Source organism: Leucoraja erinacea, unplaced genomic scaffold, assembly GCF_028641065.1.
Source record: "Leucoraja erinacea ecotype New England unplaced genomic scaffold, Leri_hhj_1 Leri_117S, whole genome shotgun sequence".
NCBI classification, from domain to species: Eukaryota; Metazoa; Chordata; class Chondrichthyes; order Rajiformes; family Rajidae; genus Leucoraja; species Leucoraja erinaceus.
This window is the reverse complement of record NW_026575429.1, coordinates 267,276-293,760: the sequence shown is the minus strand read 5'-3', so window position 1 is coordinate 293,760 and position 26,485 is coordinate 267,276. Positions and strand designations below refer to the sequence as shown.

Genomic DNA, 26,485 nt, shown 5'->3' with positions numbered 1-26,485 from the left:
CAATTTTGTGTACCTTCTGAACATTCATTGTTTAAGAAGGAACTGCAGATGCTGGAAAATCGAAGGTACACAAAAATGCTGGAGAAACTCAGCGGGTGCAGCAGCAGCATCTATGGAGCGATGGAAATGGGAACGTTTTGGGCCGAAACCCTTCTTCAGACTTCACTCTGAACATTAATAGCCCATTATCTGTTTATTTTCATTTTATCTGGTTTATTTATTCATGTGTGTATATATTTATACAATGGTATATGGACACACTGATCTGTTCTGTATTTATGCCTTTTGTTGTGCTGCAGCAAGCAAGAATTTCATTGATCTATCTGGGACACATGACAATGAACTCTCTTGACTCTGGCTTTTTGTGTCTATCTTCAGTTTGGCCCTTTATCCCCCATGGACAACCAATGTTGTTTAACAGGTAATTGTCGACACAGAAAGTGAGGATAAGCGACATAATCCTGAACTAGGTGACAGGTCAGGGATACGGCTTAGAATTTCAGCTCTGCCACGCGGGTATTTCTCAACTGAATCTAAATTGAAATGAAATCAAGACCTACTGTGGGAATTTTAACTGCCAACATCCACATCCATGGAGCACAGAACGAGTGAGTGTGATATCCATCCACATTCCAGGAATGAGTAGGTTAACTCGTGAAGAGCGTTTGACGGCACTGGGCCTGTACCCGCTGGAGTTTAGAAGAACGAGGAGGGGACCTCATTGAAACTTACTGAATAGTGAAAGGCCTGGATAGAGTGGATGTGGAGAGGATGTTTCCACTAGTGGGAGAGTCTAGGACCAGAGGGCACAGCTTCAGAATTAAAGGACATTCCTTTTGGAAGGAGATGAGGAGGAATGTCTTTGGACAGAGGATGGTGATATCTGTGGAATTCTTTGCCACAGGCTGTGGGGGCCAAGTTATTAGGTATTTTTAAAGCAGAGAATTGAATTGAATTGAATTGAAAAGAGATAGATAGGTTCTTGATTAGTACTGGTGTCAGGGGCTATGGGGAGAAGGCAGGAGAGATAGATAAGTCATGATTGAATGGCGGAGTAGACTTGATGGACTGAATGGCCTAATTCACATTCACAAGTTATAGGAGTAGAATTAGGCCGTTCGGCCCATCGAGTCCACTCAGCCATTTGTGGAATTCCCTGCCACAGAGGGCAGTGGAGGCCAAGTCACTGGGTGGATTTAAGAGAGAGTTAGATAGAGCTCTAGGGGCTAGTGGAATCAAGGGATATGGGGAGAAGGCAGGCACGGGTTATTGATAGGGGATGATCAGCCATGATCACAATGAATGGCAGTGCTGGATTGAAGGGCCGAACAGCCTCCTCCTGCACCTATTTTCTATGTTTCTACATTTCTATGTATTTTAACGCGGAGATTGATAGGTACTTGATTAGTACGGGTGTCAAAGGTTACGGGAGAAGGCAGGAGAATGGGGTTAGGAGGGAGAGATAGATCAGCCATGATTGAATGGCGGAGGATACTTGAATGGCCGGATGGCCTGATTCTGCTCCTATCTCTTCTGGTCGTTACACTGGAGCTTGGGTTCCGAGCGTGTTTCCTTCTGCAACCTTGCATCTACTGCAAGCGTCTCGCTGTTTTAGAGTTTAGTTTAGTTTAGAGATTCAACGCTGAAACGGGCCCTTTGGCCCACTGGGTCCCCGTAACCTGCGATCCCCGCACACTAACACTATCCTACACACTAGTGACAGCTTACAATTTTTACCGAAGCCAAATTAACCTACAAACCTGCACGTCGTTGGGGTGTGGGATGAAACCGGAGCACCTGGGTAAAACCCACGCGGTCACGGGGTGGAACGTGCAAACTGCGTACAGACAGCACCTGTAGTCAGGATGGAAGCCGGGTCTCTGGCGCTGTGAGGCAGCAACTCTACCGCTGCGCCACCTGGTCATTGATTTTACTCACGGTCTACGTGTTGACAAGAACAATAGACAATAGGTGCAGGAGTAGGCCATTCGGCCCTTCGAGCCAGCACCGCCATTCAATATGATCATGGCTGATCATCCCCAATCAGTACCCCGTTCCTGCCTTTTCTCCATATCCCCTGACTCCACTATCTTTAAGGGCCCCATCTAGCTCTCTCTTAAAAGCATCCAGAGAACCTGCCTCCACCGCGCTCTGAGGCAGAGAATTCCACACTCACCACTCTCTGTGAGAAAAAGTGTTTCCTCATCTCCATTCTAAATGGCTTACACCTTATTCTTAAACTGTGGCCCCTGGTTCTGGACTCCCCCAACATCGCGAACATTTTTCCTGCCTCCAGCGTGTCCAAACCCTTAACAATCTTATATGTTTCAATAAGATGCCCACTCATCCTTCCGAACTGCAGAGTGTACAAGCCCAGCCGCTCCATTCTCTCAGCATATGACAGTCCCGCCATCCCAGGGATTAACCTTTGTTAATATTTGTAGGACGTAATATTTGTTGGAATTTCCCAACTTTAACCTGTGGCAACATCCCATTACCTTGTGAGCAAAGGCCAGAGATTAAAACCGAGGCACCTCTTGCCTGGAGTTCTTCATTGGATAAACTTTCATAGCGATTAAGAAAATTGCATCAAGAAACCTGACAAAATTACTTTTTTTCAACACAAAAAACCTTCATCTCAATCATTTTCTATTCCTTCGACAGAAGTTGCATTCTGTGCAAGAAAATCATGGGAGAAAAAGTATTTAAACTGGAATGACTTACATAGTCACACAAAGTTAAATATTAGCTTAATAACAAAACCTTAAAACGATAGTGAATACCCAGCAGACTTGTTTTCTGATCACTGTTTGCTGTTATCCAAATACTACCTAATTGAAACTTACCGAATAGTGAAGCCTGGATAGAGTGGATGTGGAGAGTCAAGAGTCAAGAGTCAATTTAATTGTCATTTGGACCCCTGGAGGTCCAAACGAAATGCCGTTTCTGCAGCCATACATTACACACAAATAGACCCCAGACACAACATAATTACATTTAACATAAACATCCATCACATAGCTGTGATGGAAGGCCAAATAAACTTCTCTCTCCACTGCACTCTCCCCCCCCCCCCGATGTCAGAGTCAAAGTCAAAGCCCCCGGCTGGCGATGGCGATTGTCCCGCGGCCATAGAAGCCACGCCGGGTGGTGCGAGGTCGCACACCGGGTCTTGGTGTTGGAGCCCCCGGTGTGCGCTCGCAAAGTCCGCGGCCATTCCAGCCGCGCGGGGCAGTGGTGTCAGGCCCCGCTCCAGGAGCTCTTCGACCCCGCAACTCGGGCGGGAGAAGTCGCCGCCGCAGAAGCCCCGAAAAGCGGTCTCCCCCCAGGGAGCCGTGGGCTCCCGGCGCCGTCGTCCACAGACCTGTAGAGAGCTTCCGACTCTCCGGCAGCAGCAGCAGCAGCAGCAGCAGCAGCAGCAGCAGCAGCAACAGCATCAGCAGCAGCAGCGCTCCTCCACCGCTCCGGACTCGGCCAGCTCCGCGACGGCAACGGTGAGTCGACACCTGAGTCCCCGGTCTCTTCCTGTTGGAGGCCGCTCCTCGTTGCGGCCTCAACGACGACTGAGACCCGACAAGAAAAGGTCGGGTCTCCAGTGCAGGGAGAGATTCAAAAAGTTCCCCCCCCGCACTCCCACCCCACCCCCGCCCCCCCACACACACACCCCAACATAAAATAACAAACACTACATAAAAACACAGACAAAAATAATAAAAACGCGGACAGGCTGCAGAGGCCGCTGCTGGCCAGAGCCGCGCCGCCTACCGGATGTTTCTACTATTGGGAGAGTCTAGGACTAGAGGCCACAGCCTCAGAATAAAAGGACGTACCTTTAGAAAGGAGATGAGGAGAAATTTCATTAGTCAGAGGGTGGTGAATCTGCGGAATTCATTGCCACAGACGGCTGTGGAGGCCACGTCAGTGGATATTTCTAAGGCGGAGATAGATAGATTCTTGGTTAGTACGGGTGTCAGGAGCTACGGGGAGAAAGCAGGGGAATGGGGTTGAGAGGGAGAGATAGATCAACCACGATTAAATGGCAGAGTAGATTTGATGGTTCTAATGGCATAATTCTGCTCCTAGAACTTAGGAAAAAAAGTTAGAAGTGAGTGCCCTTGACCTGCACACACACTGTCTCTACACACTGGGTCAAACAACGACTGCTAACAAAATGAACTGATATTGCAGGGTTTCAGGTGAACTGGTTTTCCCCCAGTTTCCATGTGAAAACGTAAATGTATTGTAAAGATTGAGCAGAGCCAGATAGCTCCTGGCCTGGCCAGCTCCAGCTCTGACGTCAGGCTGCATGGTATCTTAACAAAAGGCAAGCCAGCTATTTTGAGTGCTGGAGTAACTCAGCGGGTCAGGCAGCATCTGTGGAGAACATGGATAGGTGACGTTTCACAGAGTGCTGGAGTAACTCTGCGGGTCAGGCAGCATCTGTGGAGAACATGGATAGGTGACGTTTCACAGAGTGCTGGAGTAACTCAGCGGGTCAGGCAGCATCTATGGAGCTAAGGAAATAGGCAACGTTTCGGGCCGAAACCCGTAAGGGTTTCGGCACGAAACGTTGCCTATTTCCAGAAGGATTTCGGCCCGAAAAGTTGCCTATTTCCTTAGCTCCATAGATGCTGCTGCACCATAACTCAGCGGGTCAGGCAGCATCTGTGGAGAACATGGATAGGTGACGTTTCACAGAGTGCTGGAGTAACTCAGCGGGTCAGGCAGCATCTGTGGAGAACATGGATAGGTGACGTTTCACAGAGTGCTGGAGTAACTCAGCGGGTCAGGAGCATCTGTGGAGAACATGGGAGGTGACGTTTTGGATCTGAATTCTTCTTCAGACTTCAGATTGGGAATAGATATTCCATTATCATGTACAGTGGGAATGGCCAGATTGTAACCATGTATTGTGTTTCCGTTGGCTGGTTAGCACACAGTTTTCGGTTTCCGTGACAATAAACTAAACTGATCTAAAAGAAATGCTGGTGTAACTTAGTGGATCACTCCAGCATCTTGTGTCTTATCTGATCTGATCTGATAGATCGGGTAAACGCAGTCTTTTGCCCAGAGTAGGGGAATCGAAACTAGAGGGCACAGGTTTAAGGTGAGAGGGGAAAGATTTAATGAGAACCTAAGGGGTAACTTTTATACACAAAGGGTGGTGGGTGTATGGAATGAGCTGCCGGAGGAGGTAGTTGAGGCAGGGACTATCGCAATAGTTAAGAAACATTAAGACAGGCACATGGATTGGACAGGTTTAGTGGGATATGGGCCAAAGGCAGGCAGGTGGGTCTAGTGTAGATGGGACATGTTGGTCGGCGTGGTTTGGGAACAGCTCCATACAAGACCTCAAGAAATTGCAGCGAATTGTGGAAGTCCTGAAATACTATCAATCTCATTGACCCTCGGACTATCTTTGATCAGACGTTACTGGCTTTATCTTGCATTAAACGTCATTTACATCATTCCCTTTATCATGTATTTGTACATTGTGAATGGCTCGTTGGAATCATGTATAGTCTTTCCGCTGACTGGTTGGCACCCAACAAATCCTTGGTGCACGTGACAATAAGTGTGAAGGTGTCGCGACCATCGTTGCAACGGCCTCTGTAGTCCATCTGTCTATTTCAAATGTTTGTCCCGTTGAGTGTATAGTTTGTTGTGGTTTTTATATTGTTTTTAGCTGTGTATATGTGGGGGGGGGGGGGGGGGGTGGAACTTTTAAATCTCTTCCCTGTACGGAGGACCCAACCTTTTCCCTGTCGGGTCTCCGTTGTCGTTGGGGCCGAGCACCGTGGAGCGGCCTCCAACCGGAACGACCTGGGGCTCCAGTCGCTGAGCCTGTGGACTCACCATGGCCAGCTTCGGAGCGTGGAGAGCTGTGGTGGCGAGCGGCTGCGACCCGACCCCGGAGCTTCGAAGGCTCCAGCCGCAGGTCCGGTGGACGGTGACATCGGGAGCTCGCGGGTCCCTGGTGGGAGACCGCTGTTCGGAGCTCCCGCAATGGCAACTTCTCCCGCCCGAGTTGCGGGGTTGAAAATGACCCGGAGCGGGGCCTTACATCGCCCGGCGCAGCTTTAACGGCCGCGGGACTTGCCATCGCCCGCCGGGGGCTTTAATCGCCCTCGCGGGACTTGCCATTGCCCGCCGGGGGCTTTAACATCGGGAGAAGAATGGAAAACAGGGGAGAGCCAAGACTTTGCCTTCCATCACAGTGAGGAGGAGATTCACTGTGATGGATCTTTGTGTAAATTGTATTGTGTGGCTTGGTTCTTTTCTTGTTGTATGTCTGCAGAAACCAAATTTCGTTTGAACTTCTTTTGAGGTTCAAATGACAATAAATAAATTGTATAATAAACTTAACTAAACTAAGTTCCTTTGTCCGAGGTTAGACTTCAACTGCTAGAGTGTTTTCCCTTTAATATCCTTTGGCTTCAGTGTCACCAAGGCTCAGGATACCACACTTGGTCAAATGCTACATGAAGTCAGGGACATTCGCTTCAACCAGAACCATGAGATTTTTACTTGCTGCAGCTGAGAAGGCCCAGGGATGCCAATGAGTTATGCACGAACAAACTGCAGATGCTGGTTTACACCAAAGATTGATACACGATGCTGCAGTAACTCAGTGGGACAGGCAGCATCCCTGAGTAGCAGGAATAGGTGACGTTTCGAGTCCAGACCCTTCTTCAGTGCCATATTTTCAGATTGCCAATCCCGGCAGCAGCCGAGTCAATTCGTTTTCCGTTTAGTTTCGAGCTACAGCATGGAAACGGGCCCGTTTGGCCCACCGAGTCCACTCCGTTCACTGATCGCCCGTTCGCACACGTTCCCTGTCATCTCACTTCCGCATCCACTCTCTACAACTGAGGGCTATTTATAAACCCTAGAAACCTACAAACCCCCATGTCATTGTGGGAGCAAACCGGAGCACCCGGAGGAAACCCACGCATGCAGTCGCAGGAAGAACGTGCAGACTCAACACAGACAGCGAGTCTGGGCTGAACCTTGGCCTCTGCTGCTGTGAGTACTTTTTTTTCAACATTATTTTCCAACAACTATTTGAACTGCTTCAAGGTTAATTCCCGGGATGGCGGGACTGTCATATGCTGAGAGAATGGAGCGGCTGGGCTTGTACACTCCGTAGTTTAGAAAAATGAGAGAGGATCTCATTGAAATATATAACTTGTTAAGGGCTTGGACAAGCTAGAGGCAGGAAACATGTTCCCGATGTTGGGTGAGTCCGGAACCAGGGGCCACAGTTTAAGAATAAGGAGTAAGCCATTTAGAACCGAGACAAGGAAACACTTTTTCTCACAGAGAGTGGTGAGTCTGTGGAATTCTCTGCCTCAGAGGGCGGTGGAGGCCGGTTCTCTGGATACTTTCAAGAGAGAGCTAGATAGGGCTCTTAAAAATAGCGGAGTCAGGGGATATGGGGAGAAGGCAGGAACGGAGTACTGATTGCGGATGATCAGCCATGATCACATTGAATGGCGGTGCTGGCTCGAAGGGCCGAATGGCCTACTCCTGCACCTATTGTCTATTGCTCGTATCTAACACCAAGGTCATTTTCAGAACAGGCCCAGTTAGCAGTTGAACCTTTCTGAATTTATCAACTACGCTAATGATTCCATTGTCATTTTACTTCGGAGTCACGTGAGTGATTCCGTGAAGAACCCGTTCAGCACGCATGCGCGGCATTACGTCCAGCAGAGCCACAGTGGCACAGCGGGAATCGGGCTCTCCCGCTATGGAGGTAAAAGAACGGACCGTCAGGTAAGCTGACGTCAGTTTCCTTCACAGGAAGCCTTCTGCTGTCCGGCAGAGAAGAAAGGCTCTGCAACAAACCTGTCCCCCGCTCGACTCCACGGAGGAGTGTTTCCATCGCGGGGGCAGCAACAAGGCGGTAGGACCGCTTACCAGGCGGTCCGCTACCCCGACACCGCGACCGAGCCCAGCCCCGCTAGCGCCTGACCAGCGGGCTGGATGTAAAAGCCAAGGAAGAGGCTTTCCGGCCGGTGGCTCCGACTTATCAGACGGGGACGTCTCTCCACCCAGGCGGGGGAGAGACAGCCGTCTGAGCCGCATGGAGCGGCTCTTGGAGCAGGAGCTCCAGCGAGGTGCACCCCAGGAGGGGCGCTCTCACAGAGGGGGTCAGGCACTCCCTCCACAGTGCCTTGTGCACTGTCCATTGCTTCCTCCTTTCCAGAGGATAGCTTTGGTGACCAGGACTGGGCTGGTCAAGAACAGAGGCAATGGCTGAAGATCTCGGCAGTATGCAAGGGGTGCAGGAACAGGAAGAGCTGCTAGGTGTGGTGTGTGGTGGACAGCTACGTGGAAACCCCACGTGCAGGAGGCGTTAAAAGCCTGACGACAGCCATCACATCGTTTTTTCCTCGTTCCATGGACAAATACGGAGATGGCCACAACCTTCGTAAACAAGTCATAAGACCCCAGGTGTGGCAAAAACCTCACAAAGCATATGAAGGACATGCAAGAGGTTTTACAATACTTTCGGCTCATGAGGGCAGGGCCGGGACGAGTAACCAAAAACAGTAATCCCTACGCAGCAGCACCCCCATCGCATCCATCAGTCAACGTCTACCATATCGGACTGATGAAAGCTCGGGGCCCGCATCTATCACCAAAAGTCTTATTTAGACCAGGGCCCAGAGCGGACCCCATGGAAAATGTGCCACCCCCCAACGTCACCGCCACGTAAGACGACGTGCAACACTCGTTGGACCGGCAGGAAACAGAAGAATACCCATAACCATGGAGGTAGGTGTGTCTGGTTCCTACCAGTATATAGAGCATACCAACACATGGGAGTCTATCACGAGTGATCAGTATATACTCAATGGCATTAGTGAATACAATCCATACTAGAAGAATTGCCACCAGGTCAGCATTCACCCCAGAGGGTATTTTTTCCTCTCTCCGTTAAAGAAACAAGAGGGACAAGCTGAACTGGTGAGACTAATTACAAAGGGTATCATGGGGAAACCTGAACCCTTGCAATTCGTATCAAATATATTCACTAAACCCTAAAAAGATGGCGGATGTCCCATCATCATTGACTTAACTTCACTAAATATGTTTGTTAAGTATATACATTTCAAAATGGAACCGGTTGTTACTGCCAAACAACTAAATTCCAAAGAATACTTCATGGCAAGCATTCATCTTAAAGATGTTTACCATTTAGTACTATTCACAAGGATCATCGCAGATACCTGAAATTTAATTGGATGGAGCGGCTATAGCAGTTTAAAGCGTTACCCAATGGGCTCACATCAGCCCAAGAGTGTCACCCAGACACTAAAACCAGCTGTGGCAATATTCAGAAGACAAAAACATATTGTCATGGCATATCTTGATGATATCCTAAATGGTAGGCAAGACCATGGAATTGACTATGTTAGCTGTTCAGCTACCAAACAGTTATTCGAAACCCTGGGGTTTCCTACGGTTGCAGATAAATCTAAGTTGAAGCCATCCTCTATCATGGACTACTTGGGCTTCACAATTAATTCAGTCTATGTGACTGTAACATTGCCAAGAGACAACATAGTTGAATTGGCACAATCGTACAACAAGTTAATGGTCAACAAACTACCAACTACTCGACAAGTAACAGAGTAATTGGGAAAATGGTAGCAGCATTTCCAGCTACATAATTCGGACCTTTGTTCCAAAAACGACATACAGGTCATTATGATCGTGTCATGAAGTTACCCACTGAAGTAATATCAGAACTACAGTGGTGGGCAAAAAACGTTTGACATAGTTTCAGCCTATTATCATCACTAACCCTACGTCAATTATCCAAACAGATGCCAGTGCTCAAGACTGCGGAGCACCTAACTCTATATCCAGCACAAGTAGTAGATGGACTAACCCAGAGTCACCGTTACCACTTACACTGGGCATTAATTATCTAGAGATGTTGGGTGACTTTTATGGTTTAAAAGCATATGCACAAATATGCATCACTTGCATGTACGGTTACAAATAGATAATACTATGGTGGTGGCCTACATTAACCATATGGGCGGCATAAAATCGGTATCATGCGACAAGTTGGTCAATACAATTTGGCAATGGTGTGTCCAAAGACATATTTGGCTATCAGTAACTTACCTACCAGGTAAGCTAAATACAGTGGCAGACACCACATCACGTAAATTTAATGACAACATCGAATGGATGTTAAAACCCCAAAAATATATATTTTTCACAAAAGTTATCAAGCAATATGGCACGCTAGATATCGATTTATTTGCATCTAGACTAAATCACCAGGTACCTATGTATGTCGCTTGGGAACCAGACCCTGAGGCAGCAGCGGTAGATGCGTTCGCGCTGGATTGGGGAAATGTTTCTTCTATTCATTTCCTCCCTTCTGCCTCATCAGTCGGGGGCTACGCACAGTACAAATGGACTCTGCTTCAGGTATTTTGATAGTACCTGACTGGCCTACACAGCCATGGTTCCCAATACTCCATGACATGGTTGTTGGAACTCCGATGGTATTCCCCAGTGACCCAGAGTTATTAACACCCAGTGTTGGGCACAAGCCACCCGTGCCATGAGAAAATCAAACTCCTGGGTTGCAGATGCTGCACAAACCACTTCTGGGACTGGGATTATCATAACAAACCGTCGACACCATGTCAGCATCCCTCCGAACATCCACTAAAAAACAGCACTTGTCCAGCATCAAAAAATGGGAGAAGTACTGCTTGGTACAGGGACCACCTACTCAACCTCTACAGTTACCAACGTACTGGAATTCCTGGCGAACCTTCACCACGATGAAGGACTCTGCTACAGAGCCATCAACCATAGAAGTGCCCTGCCTGTCTAGTTAAAACCAGCTCCAGGACAACAGGCCATGGGGTCCCACCCGCTGGTGGTCAAACTAATGAAGGGTATTTACAACTCTAACCCCTAGACCAAGGTACACCCATATATTGGATGTCAGTGTGGTCCTGACATACCTCAGGGGATAGCCACCAGCCAGATCCCTCAACCTGGAACAATCTATGCTCAAAACACTCATGTTGATGGCACTTGTAGCTGCACAGAGGGTCCAGTCACTACACCTATTGCGACTGGACAGCATGCTCACAGCTCCAGACCAGATCTCTGTTGTTATCCAGGGACTAATCAAACAGAGCAGACCAGGAACACCTAATCCAGTCGTGGAATTCCGGGCTTACCCGCCAGAAACACGGTTATGTGCCATGATCCTATTATCCTACATAGACACAACCAAAATATTCGAGGGAGATGAAAAGCCTTGTGGGTCAGTCATAAAAAACCTTATGGTCGGGTGACGAGCCATTTCGAGATGGCTCAAGCAGGTGCTAAAAGTTGCTGGGATAAAAACTAACATGTACAAAGTTCATTCCACCAGGGCAGCATCCACGTCGACGGCTAAAAGAATGGACGTGCCTATAAACCACATATTGGCTACAGCAGGATGGTGGGGGGAAAGACCGTTCAGAAATTTTATAATAAGCCGTTGGCAAAACCTGTTTTATTTGCAGGAGAGATTTTACAGACTGCAAATATTAATTTAAGCCCAGGGGAACAATTTAATTTCTTTGTTGTTATTGTTAAAAAATACCATTGTGTTTTTCTACAAACAGATTCATTGGTTGATTACGATAACACACTTCCTCCCTCAAAGACTTCGGCAGTGATGTAGTAATAACTGTTACACGGTTTGAAATCACAGAGCTTTGAAATCTTCACGGAATCACTCACGTGACTCCGAAGTAAAATAGTAAGATTAAACGAGAACTTACCAGTTCGAAGTTTGATCTGCATTTTATGAGGAGTTACGATGAGGGATTACGTGCCCTCCGCTCCCACCCTCAATAATATGGGTCAAATTCATAAACTGATGTCTCCTTATCTTTACTATGTTTACTTCAATAACTGTGTCTATCTGTGATTCCACACCGCTGCTTTGAAGTATGCCGCGCATGCGTGCTGAGCGGGTTCTTCACGTAATCCCTCATCGTAACTCCTCACAAAATACAGATCAAACTTCAAACTGGTAAGTTCTCGTTGAATCTTACTATTTTCCTGCACTGCAGCTTCGTGCTATGTTGCAAAAGGAAAAGAAAGAACCAGTGGATGGAAAGTAGCTGTATTTACAGAAAACAATGTGAAATACACTGACATCGCTCATGTTATACAGTCAGGTTCTAAGTTGAGATACTCATTGGGGGATACTCTCAAGGTCATTGCTTCATCATTTTTTATTGCTTAACGTATCTTTTTTTCTGGTTTTAATTTCACGACTTAATACATTTTCTATTCAACGGAAAATGCAAATGAAAAAATATAATTTAAATTGAAATCTTCCAGGTCATCAAACCATCTTGCAAATGTTAGTTTAGTTCAGAGATACAGCGTGAAAACAGGCCCTTCGGACCTCAGTGTCCGCGCCGACCAGCGATCCCCGCACGTTAACACTATCAATAGACAATAGACAATAGGTGCATTCGGCCCTTCGAGCCAGTACCGCCATTCAATGTGATCATGGCTGATCATCCACAATCAGTACCCCGTTCCTCCCTTCTCCCCATATCCCCTGACTCCTACACAAAGGGCAATTTATACATTTATACCACGTCAATTAACCTACAAACCTATACGTCTTTGGATTATGGGAGAAAACTGGCGATCCTGGCTCGGACAAAACTTCGATTATTAATAACCAATTATCTGTTATTTGCACTTTATCATTTTATTGATTCATGTGTGTATATATATTTATATTATAGTATATGGACACATTGATCTGTTCTGTAGTCATGCCTACTATGTTCTGTTGTGCTGAAGCAAAGCAAGAATTTCATTGTCCTATCAGGGACACATGACAATAAACTCTCTTGAATCTTGAAGTAAGCAAAGTCTTACGATAACAAGTCGCATCCCGACCACTCCCCTCTCCAATCACTCACCCCCAGATTCAGGAACAGCTTCTTCCCAGCTGTTGTCAGGCAATTGAACCATCCTACCACCAATTCGAGAGCAGTCCTGAACTACTATCCAACTCACTGGAGACCCTCGGACTATCCTTGATCGGACTTGGCTCTACCTTGCACTGAATGTCATTCACGTTATGCCCTTATCATGTATCTATATGCTGTAGATGGCTCGATTGTAATAAATGAATGATTGAATAAGTTTATTGGCCAAGTATTCACATACACGGAATTTGCTTTGGTGCTCCGCCCGCGTGACAACATGACATACAGTGACAGTTAGTAATGACACATAAAACATTAGACATTAATAATCATGTATTGTCTTCCCACTAACTGACTGGTTAGCAGGCAACAAAAGACAATAAACTAAACTAACTGCACCTTGTAAATACAGCTTGAAATTTATAGAAGGTAGACAAAAATACTGGAGAAACTCAGCGGGTTTATGGAGCGAAGGAATAGATGACGTTTCGGGTTGAGACCCTTCTTTGTCTCGACCCGAAACGTCACCTATTCCTTCTCTCCATAGATGCTGCCTCACCCACTGAGATTCTCCAGCATTTTTGTCTACCTTCGATTTTTCCAGCATCTGCAGTTCTTTCTTGAAATTTATTGAAGCCATTAATGAAGTGCAAGAGAAAAAGTTATTTCATTTTGCATACAATCAAGAAATATACCTACTCTGTTGTTGGCAAAGGTTCTTCCAAGAAGTAAGGATCCTGAAGAGCCTGTTCTGAGGTGATTCTCTTTGTTGGATCCATGGTCAGGAGTTTTTGCAGCTGAAACAGAGACCACAGATAGAAGTTAGAAATGAGCTCTGCATTACCTCTGGAGGGTTACATTTTGTATTTCAGGTCAGCTCAGTTCAGTTTAGACAATAAACAATAGGTGCAGGAGTAGGCCATTCGGCCCTTCGAGCCAGCACCGCCATTCAATGTGATCATGGCTGAACATCCCCAATCAGTTCCCCGTTCCTGCCTTCTCCCCATATCCCCTGACTCTGCTATTTTTAAGAGCCCTATCTAGCTCGCTCTTGAAAGCATCCAGAGAACCTGCCTCCACCGCCCTCTGAGGCAGAGAATTCCACAGACTCAACACTCTCTGTGAGAAAAAGTGTTTCCTCGTCTCCGTTCTAAATGGCTTACTCCTTATTCTTAAACTGTGTGGCCCCTGGTTCTGGACTCCCCCAACATCGGGAACATGCAGTTTAGTTTGGAGATGCAGCGCAGAAACAGGCCCTTTGGCTCACCGAGCCCGCACCGACCAGTGATCCCCGCACACTAACACTACCCTACACACAATGGGGACAATTTTACATTTACACCAAGCCAATTAACCTACAAACCTGTACCCCTGCTGCTGCTGCCGCGCTAGCCGCTGCTGCTGAGTCGGAGGCTGCTACTGCGGGTCTGCGGACGGCTCTCCCTGCCCGAGTTGCGGGGTCGAAGAGCTCCTGGAGAGGGGCCTTACATCGCTGCCCCCGCCAGGCTGGAACGGCCGCGCGGGACTTTGCGAGCGCACACCGGGGGCTCCCACCCAAGACCCGGTGGAGTGTGAGAGGAAACCGAAAATCTCGGAGAAATCCCACGCAGATCACGGGGAGAAGGTACAAATTCCGTACAGACAGCACCCATAGTTAGGATTGTACCCGGGTCTCTGGTACTGTAAGGCAGCAACTCTACCTCTATGCCACCATGCCGCCAATAATTATAGTTTAGAGTACAGAATCAGCACGGGAACAGGCCCACCGAATCCACGCCGACTCAGATTGGAACAAATTTCAATGTTTAATACCTAACATGCCAAGTAGTGCTTGTGTTGGTCAATTTGACCGCAATTGTCAAAGCAGATTAACAGTTGATATAGCAGGGTTGAAACTTTAAATCTTCGACCGCCGGCCTGTGGCCTACACCATCTTGAAGCCGTGGTCACCGGTGGGGAGGCACCGATTCAGGACTTACCTGGACTTACCTTGTCTGTACATCTGGACGCCCGCAGCGGCGACTGCGGAGGGTTGAGGTCCCGACCACGGGGGGAAATGGAGGAGGTCTGGACAAATTTTGTGCCTTCCACTACAGTGATGAATGCGGTGGTGGATGTTTATGGTAAAAAACAAATTTTAATTGTGTATTGTGTGTTCTTTTTTATTGTACCACTGCTGGCAAATTCATTTCACTGCACTTATGTGACAAATAAAACTTGACTTGACGTTGAATTGTTTCTTAAGAGTACAAGGACAAGTCGCCTCACGACACAAGGAATTGCAGATGCTAGCTTACAGAAAAAAAGACATAGAGTGCTGGAGTAACTTCGTGGATGGGCCAGCATTTCATGCTAGGTACAAGTAACAAGAAAGAATCATGTTTAAGAAGGAACTGCAGATGCTGGAAAAAATCGAAGGTAGACAAAATTGCTAGAGAAACTCAGCGGGTGAGGCAGCATCTATGGAACAAAGGAATAGGTGACGTTTCGGGTCGACACCCTTCTTCAGACTAATGTGGGGGTGGTGGGGGGGGGAAGGGAAGAAGAAAGGAAGAGGCAGAGATAGTGGGCTGTGGGTGAGCTGGGAAGGAGCGGGGAAACAGGGAGAAAGGGGGAATCACAGAGGTGGGGCAGTGAGAGAGGAGGTTGTTAAACTGTCTTCGGAGAGAGGAGGAGAACTTCTTCAAAGTAGGCATACCTTGAGGAGATTTCGCAGTGGACTAGATGAAATGATTAAGAAAGAACTGCAGATGCTGGAAAAATCGAAGGTGGACAAAAATGCTGGAGAAACTCAGCGGGTGAGGCAGCATCTATGGAGCGAAGGAATAGGTGACATTTCAGGTCGAGACCCTTCTTCAGACTGATGTGGGGGTGGGAAGAAGAAAGGAAGAGGCGGAGACAGTGCGAAATGTTTAAGAAAGAACTGCAGATGCTGGAAATGAAAGTATCATCATATCAACGTGAACATTTGCTAATGCACCATTTGAGCTTGTGCAGATGGCATCACATCAAACAGAATCTTAGAGGCTCGAGTAAGGAAACTCCAGCTCTTCCGGCAGCAACAGAAAGTTAATGTGCAAAACCTTGTATGAGAAGAATTAGGCCATTCGGCCCATCAAGTCTACTCCGCCGTTCAATCGTGGCTGATCTATCTCTCCCTCCTAACCCCATTCTCCTGCCTCCTTCTCCCCATAACCCCTGACACCCGTACTAATCAAGAATCTATCTATCTCTGCCTTAAACATATCCATTTGACGTGGCCTCCGCAGCCTTCTGTTACGATGAATTCCACAGATTCACCACCCTCTGACCAAATAAATTCCTTCTCATCTCCTTTCTAAAAGTGTGTCCATATAATTCTGAGGCTATGGGCTCTGGTCCTAGACTCTCCCACTGGTGGAAACATCATCCCCACATCCACTCTATCCAGGATCATCATCATTTCTCATACAAAAATGGCCCTCCTCGAGTGTCGTGTCAAGCCCTGCCGGCTGATGGGTCTGTAAGGAAACCCACATAGTGTACAAGAGCGGCATGGTTGCGCAGCGGTAGAGTTGCTGCCTTACAGCGCTTGCAGCTCCAGAGACCCGGGTTCGATCCCGACTACGGGTGCTGTCTGTACGGAGTTTGTACGTTCTCCCCGTGACTTGCGTGCGTTTTCTCCAGGTGCTCCGGTTTCCTCCCACACTCCAAAGACAATAGACAATAGACAATAGGTGCAGGAGTAGGCTATTCGGCCCTTCGAGCCAGCACCGCCATTCAATGTGATCATGGCTGATCATCCCCAATCAGTACCCTGTTCCTGCCGTCTCCCCATATCCCCTGACTCCGCTATTTTTAAGAGCCCAATCTAGCTCTCTCTTGAAAGCATCCCGAGAACCAGCCTCCACCGCCCTCTGAGGCAGAAAATTCCACAGATTCACCACTCTCTGTGAGACGTACAGGTTTGTAGGTTAATTGGATTGGTATAAGTGTAAATGGTCCCTAGTGTGTGTAGGATAGTGTTGGTGTGCGGGGATCGCTGGTCGGTGCGGACTCGATGGGCCGCAGGGCCTGTTTCCGCGCTGTATCTCAAAACTAAACTAAAACTAAACTAAATCAGATTGTTGTTATTTTTTTCCCTGATCAGCTAAAATGTTATTCTATAACTGCGTTGAAGAAACAAGAAACATTTTCTGCAAATGGCAGCAGTTTTCAATTTGGGAGATAAGAACATTTTTGGACAAGATCCTTGACTATGAGTCAATGTTGGCAAGTGGCCCGGCACGCGTGGCAACATTACAATTCACTCCATCCCCGAGAGGAAGGTTGGTGTTGAGCCCATGTACATGTGGAACAACTGAGTGACAACAAGCAGAGAACATCAACCAGTACAATCACCTCTTTAATATACACATGTGGAGAGGCTATTCATGTTTGTAACTCTGAAACAGAAATGACCAGGCCTAAAGTGCAGCAAATGTCTGAACATTTTGAGCACTGCTTTTGTCAGAACTGATAACTAAAAGATAAGCAGGAATCATTGTAGATGAGAAAGGCAAACTAAACACTCCATCCGAGGACCCAAGCAGTCTTTCCACGTGCGGCAGAGGTTCACCTGCACCCCCTCCAACCTCATCTATTGCATCCGCTGCTCTAGGTGTCAGCTGCTCTACATCGGTGAGACCAAGCGTGGGCTTGGCGATCGCTTCGCCCAACACCTCCGCACAGTTCGCAATAACCAACCTGATCTCCCGGTGGCTCACTTCTGAGGTCCGAGGTTCCCACCTGCTTCAAAAGGGCATCAATTATACCGGTGCCCAAGAAGAGTAAGGTGCCGTGCCTCAATGACTATCGACCAGTGGCACTAACACATATGGTGATGAAGTGCTTTGAGAAGTTGATCATGGCACAAATCAACTCCTACCTCGACTAAAACCTGGACCCACTGCAGTTCGCTTACCGCCACAACAGATCAACGGTGGATGCGATCTCGCTGGCTCTCCACTCCGCTCTGGACCACTTGGACAATAAAAACTCATATGTCAGGCTGTTATTCATTGATTACAGCTCGGCATTTAACACAATCATCCCCTCCAAGCTGGTGACCAAACTCGCAGAACTGGGTCTCTGCGCATCCCTCTGCAACTGGATCCTCGACTTCCTCATTCACAGACCAAGTCTGTTCGTATTGGTGGAAATGTGTCAGCCTCGATAACAATCAGCACGGGAGCACCTCAAGGCTGCGTGCTCAGCCCCCTGCTGTACTCACTCTATACTCATGACTGCGTAGCCGGTCACAGTGCGAACTCCATCATCAAGTTCGCTGACGACACCACTGTTGTGGGACGTATCACTGATGGGGATGAGTTGGAGTATAGAAGAGAGATCGAGCAACTGTCCGTATGGTGCCAGAACAATAACCTGGCCCTCAACACCAGCAAAACCAAGGAACTGATTGTGGTCTTTGGAAGGAGTAGGATGGGGACCCACAGTCCTGTTTATATCAACGGGTCGATGGTTGAAAGGGTCAAGAGCTTCAAATTCCTGGGCGTGCACATCTCTGAAGATCTCTGCTGGTCCGAGAACACTGATGCAATTATTTAGAAAGCACATCAGCTCCTCTACTTCCTGAGAAGATTACGGAGAGTCGGTTTGTGATGGAGGACTCTCTCTAACTTCTACAGGTGCACAATAGAGAGCATGCTGACCGGTTGCATCGTGGCTTGGTTCGGCAACTTGAGCGCCCTGGAGAGGAAAAGACTACAAAAAGTAGTAAACACTGCCCAGTCCATCATCGGCTCTGACCTTCCTTCCATCGATGGGATCTATCGCAGTCGCTGCCTCAAAAAGGTTGGCAATATCATCAAGGACCCACACCATCCTGGCCACACACTTATCTCCCTGCTACCTTCAGGTAGAAGGTACAGGAGCCTGAAGACTGCAACAACCAGGTTCAGGAATAGCTACTTCCCCACAGGCATCAGGCTATTAAACTAGGCTCGGACAAAACTCTGAACATTAATAGCCCATTATCTGTCATTTGCACTCTATCAGTTTATTTATTCATGTGTGTATTTACGTATATAATGGTATATGGACACACTGATCTGTTCTGTAGTCATGCCTACTATGTTCTGTTGTGCTGAAGCAAAGCAACAATTTCATTGCAGGCCTCCTCTATTGTCAGAGGGAGGCCCAACTGACAGATTGGAGAAACAGCACCATATTCACTTGTGCTGCTTACAACCCACCGGTATGAAGATTGAGGAGCTGTACCTTCGATTAGCCCTTGCTTTTACACCCCAGCGTAGTGTCACAGAGTTCTACACCGTTCAACAGGCCCTGTTTCCCCCTCTTCCCACCCAACCCGGCCTCCACAGCCCACTGTCTCTACACATAGTCCTTTTTCCTGCCTACCCCTTTGGCCCACATCCCTCCATACCTGTCCGATCCATGTACCTATTTAATTCGCTTCTTAAATGTTGCGATCACCCCTGAGTCAACTACAGCCTTTGGTGTCTTATTCCATTTTCCACCCACCTGCAGTTCTTGTGAAAAACATTCCCGTGACATAGAAATTAGGTGCAGGAGTAGGCCATTCGGCCCTTCGATCTTGCACCGCCATTCAATATGATCATAGAAACATAGAAATTAGGTGCAGGAGTTGACCATTCGGCCCTTCGAGCCTGCACCGCCATTCAATGTGATCATGGCTGATCATCCAACTCAGTATCCCCAAAATCGAAGGTAGCCTTCTCTGGAGAAAACTAAGCGGGTGAGGCCCATCTATGGACAAGGGAATAGGTCTAACTCCCTCTTAACCCTAGCCAATAGGTGGCCTCAACTACCTTCTGCGGAAGAGTCTTTCCCCGAAATTCACCACTATTCTGTGTGAAAAAATTTTTGCCTCATCCGCGGTTTCTCCAGCATTTCCCCCTTACCTTAAAACTGTATACTTCTAACCATATAACAACTTCCCTCAACATCGGGAACATCTTCCTGCATCTAGCCGTGTCCAACCCTTTTTTCCCTTTTGTAACCTTTCTATAACTCATCCCCCCTCAATCTTCTAAATTCTAGCAAGTACAAACCGAGTCTATCCAGTCTTTCTTCATATGAAGGTCCTGACATCCCAGGAATCAGTCTGGTGAACCTTCTCTGTACTCCCTCTATGGCAAGAATGTCTTTCCTCAGATTAGGAGACCATGACTGTACGCAATACTCCAGGTGTGGTCTCACCAAGACCCTGTACAACTGCAGTAAAACCTACCTGCTTCTATACTCAAATCCTTTTGCTATGAGCTATGCTCTGATATGCTATGATGATCATGGCTGATCATCCAAGGGCCACATCTAACTCCCTCTTAAATATAGCCAATTAACTGGCCTCAACTACCCTCTGTGGCAGCGAATTCCAGAGATTCACCACTCTCTGTGAAAAATGTTTTTCTCATCTCGGTCCTAAAAGATTTCCCCCTTATCCTTAAACTGTGACCCTTTTTCTGGAAAAAGTTACCCCTCAGATTCCTATTAAATCTTTTCCCCTTCACCTTAAACCTAAAGTGCCCTCCATAATGTTTGGGACAAAGATCCATCATTTATTTATTTGCCTCTGTACTCCACAATTTGAGATTTGTAATAGAAAAAAATCACATGTGGTTAAAGTGCACATTGTCAGATTTTAATAAAGGCAATTTTTATACATTTTGGTTTCACCATGTAGAAATTACAGCAGTGTTTATATATAGTCCCCCCATTTCAGGGCACCATAATGTTTGAGACACAGCAATGTCATGTAAATGAAAGTGGTCATGTTTAGTATTTTGTTGCATATCCTTTGCATGCAATGACGGCTTGAAGTCTGTGATTCATGGACATCACCAGTTGCTGGGTGTCTTCTCTGGTGATGCTCTGCCAGGCCTGTATTGCAGCCATCTTCAGCTTATGCTTGTTTTGGGGGCTAGTCCCCTTCAGTTTTCTCTTCAGCATATAAAAGGCATGCTCAATTGGGTTCAGATCAGGTGAATGACTTGGCCACTCAAGAATTGACCATTTTTTAGCTTTGAAAAACTCCTTTGTTGCTTCAGCAGTATGTTTGGGATCATTGTCTTGCTGTAGAATGAACCACCGGCCAATGAGTTTTGAGGCGTTTCTTTGAACCTGAGCAGATAGGATGCATCTATACACTTCAGAATTCATTATGCTACTACCATCAGCAGTTAACCATATAACCATATAAGAATGTCTTTCCTCAGCAGGGACCAAAACAGTACGCATCTCGGTGTGGTCTCACAAGTCCGTACAACTGCAGTAAACCTTTTGCTCCTATACTCCCACCTTTTGCCTGCACTATACTCTGATATGCTATGATGATCAGCCTCTACCTACAGCCAAGGGCCACATCTAACTCCATCTTTTTATATATTTTTAGTTAGTCTCAACTTTTCTGTGGGGGGAAAGAGATTCACCACTCTATGTGAAAAATGGGGGGCATCTCGGTCCTAAAAGATTTCCCCCCTTATCCTTAAACTGTCCCTTTTTCTGGAAAAAGTTACCCCTCAGATTCCTATTAAATCTTGTCCTCGCCCTTAAACCTAAAGCGGCCTCCATAGCTTTGGATCAAAGATCCATCATTTATTGCCGGGGCCTCTGGACTCCACACCAGGAGATGCTGTAATGGCGGCGCAGCACATGGAGTCAAAGCGGAGCGGGCGATTTTACCTGGGTCGCCGTTTGGACCTCCGGAGCGCTGAGCCATTGCTCCAAATTCGCTGAGCTTGGTGCGGAGTCCTTCCAACGCGGGCGGCGCTGTTTGTCACACGTGGAGTCATGGGGCGAAAGTAGTTATGGCCTACAGTTGCAGATCTTTGCACCCAATGCGGCCTGCTTGACTTCTGTGATTCATGCCATCTCCGGTAGCTGGGGGACTTCTCTGGTGATGCTCTGCCAGGACTGTATTGCAGCCATCTTCAGCTTACTTGTTTTGGGGGCAGTCCCCTTCAGTTTCCTTCAGCACATAAATGGCCGCTCAATTGGGTTCAGATCAGTGTGAGGGCTTGGGGACTCAAGAATGACCATTTTTTTAGCTTGGGAAAACTCCTTTGGTGCCTTCCCACACAGTTTGGGATCATTGGTCTTTCTGTGAATGAACCGGGATGTTTTGAGGCAATTGTTTGAACCTGAGCAGATAGTGTGTCTCCACTTCAGAATTCATTATGCTATTACCATCAGCAGTATGGGATAACCATTAACACTGTGCCGGAAACTGGCACACGTGACCCTAAAGTCCATAAATTCATTCTTGTATCATCTGCCTGCACTCATATCTTGTATCCATTCTCTTCTCATCCATATGCCTATCCAATTTTTTTTTAAATGATACCAACGAACCTGCCACCACCACTTCCACTGGAAGCTCATTCCACACCGCTACCACTCTCTGAGTAAAGAAGTTCCCCCTCATGTTACCCCTAAACTTCTGTCCCTTAATTCTGAAGTCATGTCCTCTTTGTATCATCAATGAAGATAAGTGAGCCAGTACCTTCAGCAGCCATACATGCCCAGGCCATAACACCCCCACCACCGTGTTTCACATATGAGGTGGTGTGCTTTGGATCTTGGGCAGTTCCTTCTCTCCTCTATACTTTGCTCTTGCCATCACTCTGACATAAGTTAATCTTCATCACATCTGTCCACAAGACCTTTTTCCAGAACTGTGGTTGCTCTTCTTGGCAAACTGTAACCTGGCCGTCCTATTTTTGCAGCTAACAAGTGGTTTGCATCTTGCAGTGTAGCCTCTGTATTTCTGTTCATGAAGTCTTCTGCGGACAGTGGTCATTGACAAATCCACACCTGACTCCTGAAGAGTGTTTCTGATCTGGCAGACAGGTGTTTGGGGATTTTTCTTTATTATAGAGAGAATTCTTCTATCATCAGCTGTGGAGGTCTTCCTTGGCCTGCCAGTCCCTTTGCGTTTAGTAAGCTCACCAGTGCTCTCTTTCTTCTTAATGATGTTCCAAACAGTTGATTTTGGAAAGCCTAAGGTTTGGCTGATGTCTCTAACAGTTTTATTCTTGTTTCTCAGTCTCATAATGGCTTCTTTGACTTTGATTGGCACAACTTTGGTCCTCATGTTGATAAACACCAATAAAGGTTCCAAAGGTGATGGAAAGACTGGAGGAAAGACTAGCCGCTGAGAGCTCTCTTATACCTGCATTAAGGAGGCAATTAAACACACCTGAGCAATTACAAACACATGTGAAGCCATGTGTCCCAAACATTATGGTGCCCTGAAATGGGGGGGGCTGTGTATAAACACAGCTGTAATTTCTACATGGTGAAACCAAAATGTATAAAAAATACCCTTTAATAAAATCTGACAATGTGCACTTTAACCACATGTGATTTTATCTATTACAAATGGTAGAGTACAGAGGCAAAGAAATAAATGATGGGTCTTTGTCGCAAACATTATGGAGGGCGCTGTATGTCCTCTGATCCCTGATTCGCCTCCTCTGGGCAAGAGACTCTACCCAATCTATTCCGCTCATGATTTTATACACCTCAATGAGATCACCCCTCGTCCTCCTGCGCTCCAAGGAATAGTTTCCACATCTCCTCTCCCTGTAGCTCAGACATTCTAGCCCCAGCAACATCTTCGTAAATCTTCTCTGTACCCTTTCCAGCTTGACAACATCTTTCCTGTCACACGGTGCCCAGAACTGAACACAATACTCCAAATACGGCCTCACCAACATCTTATACAACTGCAACATGACCTCCCTCCCACCTTCTCAGATTCAGATTCAGATTCAATTTTAATTGTCATTGTCAGTGTACAGTACAGAGACAACAAAATGCATTTAGCATCTCCCTGGAAGAGCGACATAGCAAATTATTTGAATAAATAGTAATAAGTGTCCGGGGGGGTGGTGATTGGCAGTCACCGAGGTACGTTGTTGAGTAGAGTGATAGCCGCCGGGACAAAGCTGTTCCTCGACCTGCTGGTTCGGCAACGGAGACACCTGTAGCGCCTCCCGGATGGTAGGAGGGTAAACAGTCCATGGTTGGGGTGAGAGCAGTCCTTGGCGATGCTGAGCGCCCTCCGCAGACAGCGCTTGCTTTGGACAGACTCAATGGAGGGGAGCGAGGAACCGGTGATGCGTTGGGCAATTTTCACCACCCTCTGCAATGCCTTCCGGTCGGAGACAGAGCAGTTGCCATACCATACTGTGATGCAGTTGGTAAGGATGCTCTCGATGGTGCAGCGGTAGAAGTTCACCAGGATCTGAGGAGACAGATGGACCTTCTTCAGTCTCCTCAGGAAGAAGAGACGCTGATGAGCCTTCTTGATCAAAGTATTCTACACTCAATAATAGACACAAAACACAAGGCAAATTCCTTGTCTCTGTACATACTTGGCCAATAAACGTATTCATTCATTCATTCAAAAAGCTGGAGTAACTCAGCGGGACAGGCAGCATCTCTGGAAAGAAGGAGTGGGTGATGTTTCAGGTTGAGACCCTTCTTCTATACGCAATACTCTGACCGATGAAGGCCAATGTGCCAAGCGATCATTCAATCTACCTGCGACTCCACCTTCAAGGAACCATTCACCTGCACTCCTAGATCTCACTGCTCTACAGCACTTCCCAGAGCCCTACCCTGGGATGGCGGGACTGTCATAAGGGGAAAGATTGAAAAGACTAGGCTTGTATTTACTGGAGTTTAGGATGATGGGGAATCTTATAGAAACATATAAAATTATAAAAGGACTGGACAAGCTGGACGCAGGAAAAATGTTCCCAATGTTGGGCGAGTCCAGAACCAGGGGCCACACAGTCTTAGAATAAAGTGGAGGCCATTTAAGACCCAGGGAGTTGCCAATTTGTGGAATTCCCTGCCACAGAGGGCAGTGGAGGCCAAGTCACTGGATGGATTTAAGAGAGAGTTAGATAGAGGTCTAGGGGATAATGGAGTCAAGGGATATGGGGAGAAGGCAGACACGGGTTAATGATAGGGGCCGATCAGCCATGATCACAATGGATGGCGGCGCTGGCTCGAAGGGCCGAATGGCCTCCTCCTGCACCTATTTTCTATGTTTCTATGTTTCTATGTTACCATTTACTGTGCAGGTCCTGCCCATGTTAGACTTCCCAAAATACAGCACCACACACTTCTCTCTCTCCATCCCTCCCCCATCCTAGTTCTCTGATGAGTTTCACTGTCCTCCTGATCACAGTTTACTGATGGTACTCCTCCTTGCCACCTTCACTGCAGCTATCAATGAACCACTCTACATCTCCTTATCAGCTGCTCCTTTTCCTGTCATTTTCACCTTACCCTTCCATATCTCTAGTCTCCCTCTCCCCTGACTGAGTCTGAAGAAGGGTCTCAAGCCAAAATGTCACTCATTTCTTCTCTCCAGAGATGCTGCCTGTCCCGCTGAGTCTTCTCCTTGTCGAGTCCACACACAAGATTAGAAGTTGTCCAGCCAGAACTGAACGCACTTCTCGGCATCTGCCTACAATGGTGTCCGTCTTGTGCTTCTTGTGTGTGGTGGTGGAAAGATTGGTGGAAACGGAGCCGTGACGTGAACGCTCTTCCCTTGACCCTACTCCTTCTGAGTTCCTCCAGCATTTTGTGTCTATCTTCGGTTTAAACCAGCATCTGCAGTTCCCTCCCACACAAAAGTCTATAAATTCAGCTGACCAGATTTTCTAGTGTAACTAGTCTAACATGGAGCTAACTAGACAACATACTGCAATTAACCATAACAAGAAAAGCCTAGAAATGCACACTGTGAGAAGGCGCAGGAATTAACAAAATTAAATGCTCCTTAGTTTATTGTCATGTGTACTGAGGTACTGGGGAAAGCTTTTTTGTTGCCTGCTATCCAGTCAGTGGACGGACTATATTGTGGCGCCACCTGGTGGTTGGCCACTTGCTACACCAACCCTCAGCAGTCGGGGTAATGGCAGGGAGGAGTTGTCACGGGGTACAGGTTTTAACGAACCCCGGGTCAACCCTCTCACTTCGAGTTGACCAGCTCTCTTCTTCTCTCTTCGGGTGCGTGACCCACACAAGAGCTCAACTCGAGCCCACGAGCCAACAACCTCGCAGCAGCAACAATGAGGACTAAACGTCCATGTAGATCTAACTGATAATGCCTGAATAAAGAAACCCTTAATTAGACAATAGACAATAGGTGCAGGAGTAGGCCGTTCGGCCCTTCGAGCCAGCACCGCCATTCAATGTGATCATGGCTGACCATCCCCAATCAGTACCCCGTTCCTGCCTTCTCCCCATATCCCCTGACTCCGCTATCGTTAAGAGCCCTATCTAGCTCTCTCTTGAAAGCATCCAGAGAACCGGCCTCCACCGCCCTGTCAGGCAGAGAATTCCTCACACTCACCACTCTCTGTGAGAAAAAGTGTTTCCTCGTCTCCTTTCTAAATGGCTTACTCCTTATTCTTAAACTGTGGCCCCTGGTTCTGGACTCCCCCAAC

General features: G+C 47.2%; 1 protein-coding gene across 1 annotated transcript in view; it reads right to left on the bottom strand.

Annotated features, from left to right (window-relative positions):
- The window catches only part of cdk19 (cyclin-dependent kinase 19), a gene marked incomplete at its 3' end in the record, with an annotated part of 215,960 nt that overhangs the window by 10,472 nt on the left and 179,003 nt on the right, over window positions 1-26,485 (bottom strand). The window contains exon 11 of the mRNA XM_055665333.1: window positions 13,695-13,792. Coding sequence (XP_055521308.1) covers window positions 13,695-13,792 — 98 coding nt within the window. The remainder of the gene's footprint in view (window positions 1-13,694; window positions 13,793-26,485) is intronic.